Consider the following 12,132-nt stretch of genomic DNA (forward strand, 5'->3'; position numbering starts at 1 on the left):
TAGCCTATACTCTTCCAACACATGAGAAAGGAACTGAGTGAAACCTAACCCACATGTATCATTCTATACTTTGTCCTATGTTTAAGCTTCTGCTCTTCTCCCAGCTGAGATCCCCACTGCCTATTTCCCCAGGTACCTAAAAAGAATGCAAAGGGACCTGGGCACATTGGCACCAGAGATATATTGAGGTAAGAGAATTTAGGGGCCATCTCAAATCACACCAAATAAATAGCTACCTCCTGGGCCCACATCTAAACTGAGCCTTTCCAGTGCTGGAACAGTTGAGATTTTGAAACGAAGTGAACCACAGATGAATGTAAAGAGAAAAGAACTAATCTTTGTAAACTTTCTGCAAATAGGTAAGACACAATTCAGCTACATAATGCCAACTGATAATAGTTCTTATTACTGTTGGAGCAGAATCTGCCTTGATGACTAAGCCTGTTTGGATATTTAGAGGTCTGTGAAAAAGCAGGAGATATCATAATCCAGGGTAATGGTGAAGATAACCAAAATAGGACAATAAAACTCAAGCCCTACATACTTACACTCCATCAGCCGTGACATCTATCCAACTTTAGACCTCTATTTAGACTTCTATGTACCACAGAATGACTGAGACAGGTAGCTTCAGGGCCCATCTAGTCTTTTTTTAATCTATCTAACACCTCTTTCTTTTTTTTTCTAAATATTTATGTATTTTTTAGAGAGACAGACAGACAGGCAGACAGACAGACAGAGTGTGAGCAGGAGAGGGGCAGAGAGAGACAGAGACACAGAATCTGAAGCAGGCTCCAGGCTCCGAGTTGTCAGCACAGAGCCTGATGTGGGGCTCGAACCCACGCACTGCGAGACCATGACCTGAGCCAAAGTCAGAAGCCCAACCGACTGAGCTAACCAGGTGCCCCTCTATCTAACACTTCTAAGTAATAATCATTATCAAATTGCTGTGTGTGCATCTATACCACTTCAAAAAAATAATAATAATAAACAGTAAAGTATCATTCAGAAAATAATGAATTCAGGATTTAGGTTTATTAATACCTGTTGAATTCTTGAGACAAAAGATAATTTTACGTATAATTGTTTTCGAATCTTTTGAATTATTGAAAGATTTATATAAAAAATTTTAATGTTGATCATTGTGAACAATAGAAAATATATCTATGTACAAATATGCCTATGTTAGGAAACAGAAACTAAAAATGTTAAATTATTAGCAAATAAATGCAACAGAATGTGGAAGTCAAAAGATATTATAAGTGATCTCTAACAGTATGGGTCTAATCCTCTGAGGACTTTTTCACTATCACCCATCCACTTATTTCTGCTTAGTTAGAATTTCAACCTGCTTTCTGGTTGCAACAAAAACTATTCAATTGAAACATAGAATTTGTCCCCAAATCAGAATGTATATGAAGTGAAAATTTAAATCACAATAACATCTGCTATTTTTCACCCCAGGTCTCCTCCCTGCTGTGATTGGCATACTCTAAGTTTCTAGCACCCTCATGTGGTTTTAATTGGAGTGGTTTCACAGGCATTTGCAATCAGTTGTCTGAAACTGAAAACAGTGAAACAGACTATAATTCAACATGGAAGTTCTGCTGGCCTCACAAACCAAGAAAAGAAACCTCAAGTCAGCAAAATTCTAAGATGAATGTATGGGCTCAATTCTTAACGTATTTGCTATCTACTGTTCATTTTATGTGACCACTAGAAAGGATGACTTATAGGCAACCACAGCTAGTTTCATTTTTGGCAGATTGGAATCCCCAATTTTCAAAACCAAGCATTTGTTGTGGGCAACTGTTCAATAGATGAAAAAGTACCTCATATTGCTCCTAAAGAAAAGCAAGAGGTATTATTGCCTTGTTTGTGTGCATCTTGATTAGGTAAACACGGTAACAGAGGTAACAGAGGTCTACAGAGGTAGATTTTGAGAACCTCCACTGTCTTCAACGAAATTTGAAATGATTAATATTTTTACATTTTCTCAAATCATTTGGGAATCATTTATGCAAACAAAAAGTTTCCCTCTCTCTAAACGTATACCTAGGCTTGTAGGTGAGACTTCTTTCTAATAACAGTATATTTCAGAACCCTCTTAAAGGGAGAAGCTAAAGAAGATTATACTGTCTTCCTTAGATTCGTAATAAATGTTCCTCTTATCAAAGATCCATGTTTAAAACCTATCTGTGATTTCATAAGCCTGAGGTGCCCCAACAAACGGTCTTCTCATGAAAATAAAAAAGTAGATTTTAAAGCACTGACATTATCAGAATATTCTGAACATGAAATGAAATTTTAAAAATAATTGGCCATGAAGGAGATAAAAATGTAAATTAGTGAGAGGTAAAGAATCTATTAACAGAAACTTGAATGTGGCTTATTTGTATGCTGAACTGGAAGTCCCGATGTTAAAAAATATCAGTAAAATGCAAGAGGAATACATTTGCCCATCAATATACAGCAATATGTAGATTGATATTAAAAGAGAAAAATAGAATTCAGAACTTAGAAATGTTATTGAAGATAGGAATATTATTCATTTAATTATTGACTGATAAAATTTTAATCTAGGTAATTTTTGGTAAGTCAAATAGCACATGAGTTCATAAATGTATCCCAATTTTTATAACTTCAAAATACTTAATAAAATACCACTATGTTTGATGGCAGTGGTAGGGGTTCAAGGTAGCTAAGAATATTAGAAGATACCTTTCAAAAGGTAAATTAAACATCTAAAACTGCCATTTCTTGTGGCTGTGGCTCCTGCTTTCCAATCTTGGCACTATTTACTCCATTGAAGCAGAATTTTGGCCAAATGCTTGAGGGTAAGAGAGGACGAAAGTTACACAGAAAGTATCTGGAGCAAATCAGAGGACACTGCCTTACCTGTTGAGCCCTTTCAGTGTCTTTTCCATGTTTAAAATGTCACGCATCTTATACAAAAACCACTTGTCAATGGATGTGAGCTTCATGATCTCATCAAGGGACATGTTGTCTTCCAAGGCCTGCCAAAAGAAGACACACTTTCTTTGGCACCCATTCTATAAGTGTCTTATTTGGTTGAAAACCTATAGCAGCCACTCCTCCCCCTCACTCAGAGAGCCCAAGGCTATAGACTGAGAACGGAACCAATAGCTGTTATTGATGTTCCTCCCGAGAAACCTACTGACGCTACCAACTGTATCCCAAATGGCATACCAAGGAGACGCCTTGAGTTAATCAGAGCTGTGTGTGCTTAGAAAGATCTCCTGCTTTTTATATAACCATGTTTATACAACTGCTTTTTATATAACCATGTTTCCTGCTTTTTATATAACCATGTTAACAATTATATCCTAAATTTGATACATCTCTTTGGAATTAAAGAGAATCTCTTGAAACTACAGTTAAGACACATTGGCAGGAAAATCTAGAATCAATACAACGATCATTTAACTTGTATTTTTGGATAATTACCCTTTGGCAAATACCATATTGTTATCACCTCATTCCACATTCACACAAACCAGTCAGTGAGAATTTATGGCTCAAATCTGACTTAGTGCTATTTCTTTAGAACATTTCCTCAGAGAGGACTTCAAACAAAAAAATTATTTTGAATCAGTTACTATGACTTTTGTGCTAAGACAGGCATTTTACAGAATCCTAATATATTCCAAAACAATGTAGTAATAACTTCTGTTCTGATAGGAAGCTCAGCTTTTTCCTCAAGCTTACTTTAGCAATTTCTCAGAAGTAAAATTACAACTATGGGTCATTAAGCTGAGTAGAAAAGACAACTGAGAGAAGAAATAAACTCTCAAAACCCAAACCTTGATATTCAAAAGATATCCACTCTTATTCTTTGCTATTTTTAGATATATATTTATACTCTATGAAAAATAATAATCAGATAATGCTCCAAAATAACACGTTCTAGAAATGACACACCATATTTTTAAATCCCATTAAGAAATATATGTAACTAGTAATTCTACTCTTCTATTTCAACTGCAGGAGCTTAATTTTCTCTAAACGTTCACTTCTGTCTAGCATCAGAGAGATACTGATAATAAGTATTGAGAGACAGCACAGTTCATAATTCTGTTGACTAGCATAACTTGATATTTATTGGGAATACTCAAAGGCAAGATCATTTTACTATAAGTCTGTGGTGTTTTTTTTCTTTGTTTTATTCTCCCTCTATATAGCCATGTTCCCAAGGACTTAATATTCTGTCTCATTTTTCCAAGTGATTAAAGACACAATTAGCTGTTGGCCATCAACACCGAGAGGGGGATAGAATCTGAAGTTAGTGACACTTTTGACAGACCAGAGGAAGTTTTCACACAATCACACACAGTAATCACTCTGAAATTGGCAGAGGACCTAGAATCCTGGAGTCATTTCCCAGTGAGGAAGGACAACTACAGTCACATCCACAGTTTCTGACAGAAAGCCAGATCCTGCCGTCTTAGGACTTCATCTTCAAGCACTACAGCACTGCCATGTCACACGGCTATAATAAAGTTCATAATGACCCCAAACAAGTTTGAGGTTACTCTAATGTTTCCCAAATCAAAAATAATGCCCTGTATTCTCCCCAAATCAAAAGAGGTGATGATCCAGTCATCCTGAAATAAGACTGCAGCAAAAATCAGGCCTCCGAGCAACTTGCCCTTTTCTAAGAATCATGAAAGCGAGCGAAGATTTACTCACTCCCTTCATTCTTTTTCCCCTTCAGCCCTCCACAGTCCTTACTCTCTTTGTCAAAACCACCAAGTTCCCGGTTGCTGTGGAAATGAACAGTAATGATGACCTCTAACACACAGAAATCAGTTCCTTCTGCCAGCACTCTGGCAGCCAATAATTTACACCTCAGCCCCTGCACTTCTTGCTCGTACGTAGAGTACTCTGCGAGAAAGAATCTCCACACATTTTTTCCAGAATTCTTATCCTTTATAAGTCCATCAGAAAAGAATGAGAGATTTGTTTGAGTTTTACAGCCTCACTGGGAACTTGGAAATACTTCCCTTTTTCATCTGCCTCAAAATGGCAGAGGATGATTACCAGGCTTACAGAAAACAATCCAATTATTCCCCTTTGTCTGGAAAAAAATCATATGTGTGTGTGTGTGTATATATATATGTATATATATATATATATATACATATATATATACACACACATACACACACACATATATGTAATACACATATACACGTGTGTGTGTGTGTGTGTGCATATATGATATGGTAGAATGCTTTTTTAAACAAAAGACTTGAATAAGAACAATAAAGAAGGTGAAATGGCTCCCTGGAATAACCGCTCATTACCACCATCACCCCCACTGAAAAATGTTAATTCTCTATTACCTTGAAACTCAATATTAGGAAATGTCCATCAAAAGATACTAGCATCTGCCAGAATTTCAATGGAACTTAATACTCTGCATTTAGAAACCATAAAGGTGAGGAGAGTATAACATTATATGCAACGAAGGAAACATTCCCTTCCCTTCTCCCCTCTCAGCAGGACTCAATATATGGACATTAAAGTTGCAGTGAGTTCAAAATCACTCACAGCATTTTTCCGTTGTCACACAAAGGCAAATTACAAAGACGGATTGATTCCCTCTTTAAAGGCAAAATTCATATTTTCATCAACTCATCCCACATGCGCACACGACATATAAAATGGTCAGTGGGGCTTTGTAGCTTCAGTGTGGTTTGATACTGTTGGAGGATTAATGTTTAAGCATCCTTAAATGTCAAAAAGCCATTCAGGGATTTCTGACCGGTCAGATCCCAGCTGCCCAAGTCACCTTTTATAAAATCAGATGAGCTGAAACTTCAAAACCCTATGCATAGTAAACATGAAAGGAGATTAATATGGCACTTAATTTGCATAAAAGGGAACTCATGGGTAGAAGTGAGAAATGTGGGGCTTTTTTGTTCTAAAAGTAAGACCAATAAAATAATTACACAAAAAATCCTATAATCATGGAAGATCTTTATGGTTGTTGTTGTTTAAACATAGAAAAAGGAGCGAATAAAGATTATTTTCAAGTCTGAGGCAGCATATACTAAAGGATACTATTTTATGCATCTTCCTTTCTAAAATACAATTTTATACATTTTCAAGGAACAAGTAATGAGAGTGGTAGGAAACAGTAACTCAAAATGATCAAACCTACTTGCGAGTATTGATAAGACATATACCAAAAAGGAGGAACATTTTATGTCTGTGATCATCCTTTAAAGCTGTAATAGATGTCCTTAAGTCCAGGTTTAAATCAAATTCCAAAAAGGTGGTAATATTTGATTAATTATAGAATAACCAGAAGAAAGCCACAGAAGTCTCCAGTTTAATATTACTGAAAAGAATTAAAGTTTTGCCCCCAAATCCCTGAATTCACAACCACTCTGTGATTCAGTTTTACTTTAAAGTCCAGGCTGACTCTATTCTGAAGAAAACAGTAGCTCTGGACCCCTTAGCACATATTACCTTGGCAATGGCATAGATGCGGGTGCTGGATGGGTCAGCCAGCTCTCTTCTGAGATCTATGTTGGATGGCCATTCTTTGTTCATTGGGAGACGGGAAGTGAACCCATCTATTGACGGGTGGCACATTCGTAAGGCCTTCTGGAAACTCTCCTCAAAGGTGCGACCAATAGCCATGACCTGTAATGCACATTTACGCACTTGGATTTAAAGAGCTTCTATATTTTGAATTTGAAACAGAACCCAGAAATGGAATATTTTTTCAGGAAAGACTTAGGAACAAAACACGTAAGGAAGAACAGTACTCAAAATTAGGTGTTATTTTTCTTCCACTCTCCTTTTCCATGGTTTTGATGTAATGATTCTTTAACAATATTAGGTCAGTCTTTTACCACATAGGAGATTTAGCTTTATTTGCTTAGACTGATGAGGAAATTGCCTGCACCTGTCCTGAACTATAATATTAAAATAAGGAATACATGGCCAGAGCATATAGATCCTTCCTTAATAAAACCTTGCTTTTATTCAAGATGTTCTTTAGAATAGAAAACTAAATGAAGAGAAACCAGACATATATTGACACAAAAACAGAACTCTTTCTAAATGGGTTATCAGTCACTATCCAAGACAGGTTGGCTTTCTTTATAACTAAGCATTAATATTAATAAAACCTTCAGAATCATAATGAATACTGACAGATTCAGATTTTGAATATAGGCAGAGACTAAATTCCCCATGACAAATTCAGTGTGTCTTTCCACAATCTTTACAACTGATTGTACACTAATCAATTAGGAAAACCATGTGGTGATTCAGTTTGGACGCGTTACAAGTCAGAGCTAAACTTAAATTGCCGTCAAGTCCACCCAGTTATTTTCAGTGGATAAACACTGTCTTTGAGCCTTTCCATGGAATAATAGATTGCTATGCATTTTTGGTCTCCAATTTAAAATAATAACAGTGATAATGCTGCCTTCAGTGTACCTCCGTGATTCTTCAAATAGACCCGAATTCCCATTAATGTCAGTTTGGTAAATCCTCATGTCAATTGTGTGACAAGATACATATTCAAAGATCACAAAAGCCAAACAGATAACCTTTCACGCTGCCCCAAATTTAATTAGAAGTTGGAAGATTCTCAAGAGCAGAGATAAATAAAATGCTAGTCCAATTCAGATACGCAACTTGTGAGGCGTCGTGGTATTTGAAGGGTTACACAGTATGTTCATAGACTTGCTAGCCTAAGCATGAGAGGTACTGCCAGAAATAAGACATTTTATGGTACTATCAAATTAGGGAAAACATTTCTGGAATATTTAATACAGTTTTTAGGTATTACATATTTAACAGTTGGCCATAAAGTAACTGGTTCTATAAGAAATTCATCATACATTTTTATTAATTTTAAGTACACTGTACTTAATGGTACTTAATAATGGTGTAGAGAATATGTTCAATAAAAGAAAAACAAACATACTTATATAATAATAAAAGAGTTCATAACTGTGTTTGCTCAAAATCTGTGCTTTTTAATACTTTGTATTATTAAAATTCCCCTTCATTAAGTGAAAATTTCACCATTTCTCCGTGGAATAACTGACCTGGCCCTAACCCGATTCCCTGACCCTGTTCTACTACATTCTCAAAGCACCTGTAGGTGAATACTGTATTTTAACTTTTACCACAGTTGAATTCATATTATATTTGGTTCTAGTTATGTATTCTGAACTTACCAACTGCAGATAATATGTAACAAAGTATCTACATCTTATTCACTATTTTATTCTACCAGCATCTTTCATGTAAGAAGAACTCAAGAAACATTTCCTAACTTGAGGTGAACTAACTGAATGATGTAAAAAATTCACTGACAACAAAATCCTTTAGATAATAATCCCTAAATGAACACATTACAAAAAATTATCTCATATTCTTTGGCCTATAAATTGTATTGTGAGCAATGTGAAAAGGGGCACTTTCCATGGAATAAGCTAAATAGCAGTGGTTTATTTGGGCAGAAACACTACCAACAAAACTTTACATGGCATTTGAGTTCTAATTCTCTTGTGCACCTTGAAACATAATAGAAAAAATAATATTTAAAACAGCTATCAAGGACTACCTGGTTTTTTACAACTACTAGAAGGACATTTTAATTAAAAAGGTCAAGTTTTCCTTATCTATCATTACTTTAAAATCTTACATTAACATCTTGGAAACTAAGGAAACCAAAATAGTAAGAATTCTGCCTTTCATGAATGACTATGATTGATCAGTAAAATGTCTTTTTTTTTTCTTTTCTCCTGCATTACTGATGGAGTTAAGCTGCACTTCCTGTGATTAGTGGCCATTATTTCTGCAATGGCTAGTCTGAGGATAAGCTATAATCTGTAATGTAGGACAAATGAAGGCCAATATAGAACAACATGTCGTAAATAGTTCTTTTCTCTGTAATCTAACCAGCTTACATATCTAGGCCATATAGAGACACAGACAAGATAAAATAAAATAGAGGATGGATCAATCGATCGATAGAGATTGAGATTCATGCATACTGCTTATAATCAAACATTCTACCCATAAATAGTGACAATAATACTGATGGAATACATTTATTGGGGTGGCATATGCACCCCAATATTTCTAGCAGTGCTATCAACAATAGCCAAATTGTGGAAAGAGCCCAAATGTCCATTGACTGACAAAAATGGACAAAGAAGGTGTGGTATATATACACAATGTAACATTACTCAGCAAACAAAAAGAATCAAATCTTGCCTTTTTTAACAATGTGGATGGAACTAGATTGAATCATGCTATGCAAAATAAGTCAGTCAAAGATAAACATCATATGATTTCACTCATATGAGGAATTGAAGAAACAGAACAGATGAACATAGGGGAAGGGAAGGAAAAATAAGACAAAAACAGAGAGGGAAGCAAACCATAAGAGACTCTTAAATAAGAGAACAAACTGAGGGTTGCTGGAGGGGTGTGGGGTGGGGGGATGGGCTAAATGGGCAATGGGCATTAAGGAAGGCACTTGATGAGATGAGCACTGGGTGTTATATGTAATTTATGAATCACTAAATTCTACTCTTGAAACCATTATCACACTAGATGTTAATAACTTGGATTTAAATAAAATTTAAAATATAATAAAAATAATAAAATGTTTAAAAAAGAATACATTTATTGGGGATGCACTATGTATCTACCTTAAAAGACATTACTAAATATTTACATCTATTAATCATAAACCTTATAAGAACCCCACAAGGTAGGTATTATCATCTCCAATTTTCTGATGGCAAACCTGAAGACCAGGGTCTTGTATGAATGTCTCTAGCTAGTAAGTGGCAACACCAAAATAAAACAGAAGCCCATTTAGTTTGGCTCATGCTATCTCCACTTATGCCAAGCCAACTGGATCTAAGAAGAAATAAACCCCTTGGTGGGGAAGGAAAGGGGTGACTGTCAGAGGCCGGGGTCTGAATTTTTTAATTTCCTCCTGCACAAAGGAGCACTGCATCTTTGAAGATGGGATAATCAAAAGCTAATTTTAATATCAAATAGTATAAAAGGACATTATGACAAATCTAAAGGTCCTAAACACTTAGACCATTTCAATATAATGAAAGAAGCGCTTCTCGATTTTGAATTTTAGAGCTAGAGGAGACATGACAGACTGTCTAGTCCAGGCCCTTTCTTTTAGACATATAGAAAGTGAAGTCCAAGGAAGATAAAGCCACAATTTATGTGAATAGATTAAAATTTAATTCTTAACCTCAGTTCAGTGATCTTTTTGGTGCACCATTTTATACCATGTTATTTTCTAGATTTGTTTATAAATACATTATAACTCAGTTTTATATACGTGTGTTTGTGTGTATATATGAATATGTTTTTTCATATACTCAAATACATTATACATCCACCTATATGGCCTCTCCTTTTAAACAAAAGCATTTAAGATCTATTAAATGGCCATGTAACAAATGCCTTGTGTTACCAGTCAGAGAGATGTTGAAACACTAGGGAAGAAATGAAATTCCTTTTTATCCTCCAGTCAAGAACCCAGTATCTAGGCAACCTTAAGACTTTCAAAATGTTAAGGATTTGACAAAATAACTGAGGACAAGAATAAAATAGAAGAGTAAACCAAGGACTCACCTCTCCTACACTTTTCATAGAGCTACCAATTCGGCTAGATGTTCCATGAAAACGATCAAGATCCCAGCGAGGAATCTTGGTAACCATGTAATCCAAGCTAGGTTCAAAGCAGGCTGATGTCTTCCCCGATACAACATTCTTGATTTCTGGAAGTGGGATTCCTAGGGCAATCTTTGCAGCAATGAATGCCAACGGGTAGCTATAAAGGAGGAGATATTTTTTTTCTTTCAGCAATAAGTGTTAAAAACAACCCAAAACATAAATTGTTCTTTCTTAGAAATTCTGGTATTACTCCACATCAGGGTATAAAACACATCTGGTTCTCTGTTCTGTATGAAGATTTAATAGCCACTTATAAAATAATGTGAGCCATGATAAAGCAGAGAGGCACAGATCACAAAAGAATTCACTCTCTATGCCTGACATTCAGGGCTACAACTGCCAACCTTCGCCTCTTTAATCCAAAATCAATGGCTTCCTTGATAAAGTGCTCACTTGTGTATAGGCTCCACTAAGATAAGAATCTGAAAAATACTCTTGAAAAGATATACACATGTCTGCACCTAGGAAGACAGCTGAGTTAGCTGGTACTATGGGGTATGCAATGGCCAGAAAATGTAGTAATTGAAAGTTTGGGTCCTTGATCAGTCTCCAAATTATTTTTGAACTTGGGTTTCCTTACAAAACTGACACTCTAGAGGGGCACTTGGGTGGCTCAGTTGGTTAAGTGACCCACTCTTGACTTCAGCTCAGGTCATGATCTCAGGGTTCATGGGATTGAGCCCCACGTGGGGCTCCACACTGATAGCATGGAGCCTGCTTGGGATTCTCCCTCTCCCTCTCTCTCTGTGCCTCTGCCACTCACATGTCCTCTCTCTCTCTCCCTCTCGAAAGAAAAGAAAGAAGAAAGAAAGGAAGAAAGAAAGGAAACAAAGAAAGAAAACAAAGGAAAAAAACTAATACTCTAGGGACTTCACTGGATTGTTTTGGTGATTATAATTAAGAAAATAATTCACAGAACTATAGAATTACATATGAGTCTTGTAATACATCTCCCCCATCCGACAGATGAGGAAACTGATTAGAGACAATAAATGACATGTCCAAAGTCACATAGTCAGTAGAAGAATTGGGAGGAGAACTCAGGTCTCCTGACTCTTGCTTAGGGTAGTAGTTTACCACTACTCCATGCAGCAGTGTGTAGCCATATTAAAAAAAAAATCTTTACACGTAATTATTTTGTTCCCTTAAATGCCATGTAATTTAAATGCCATGTGCTAAATATATTAATAGGAACAAAAGGTATTAGTTAATGTTCCCTCCAGTTATGTTTGCCAGAGGTTTTTAAATGGGTAGCAAATTCATTTATTTGGTTGTGACCTTTATCTATAGAAAAACCTTGCAATGTTTGATCCTGTGGATTTTGCTAAAATAAAATAATTTCTTGAATATTTGAATCAAGCA

General features: G+C 35.8%; 1 protein-coding gene across 1 annotated transcript in view; it reads right to left on the reverse strand.

The window, feature by feature from the left end:
- The window catches only part of CPS1 (carbamoyl-phosphate synthase 1), a 127,533-nt gene that overhangs the window by 59,977 nt on the left and 55,424 nt on the right, over nucleotides 1–12,132 (reverse strand). The window contains exons 19-21 of the mRNA XM_047084849.1: nucleotides 10,669–10,867; nucleotides 6,499–6,675; nucleotides 2,899–3,017 (exon numbers count right to left, since the gene is read on the reverse strand). Of these exons, the coding sequence (XP_046940805.1) occupies nucleotides 2,899–3,017; nucleotides 6,499–6,675; nucleotides 10,669–10,867 (495 nt within the window). The remainder of the gene's footprint in view (nucleotides 1–2,898; nucleotides 3,018–6,498; nucleotides 6,676–10,668; nucleotides 10,868–12,132) is intronic.

This window comes from Lynx rufus, unplaced genomic scaffold, assembly GCF_022079265.1.
Source record: "Lynx rufus isolate CCGP_SWC_20201006 ecotype Redwood Valley unplaced genomic scaffold, mLynRuf1.p SCAF_2, whole genome shotgun sequence".
Lineage (NCBI taxonomy): Eukaryota > Metazoa > Chordata > Mammalia > Carnivora > Felidae > Lynx > Lynx rufus.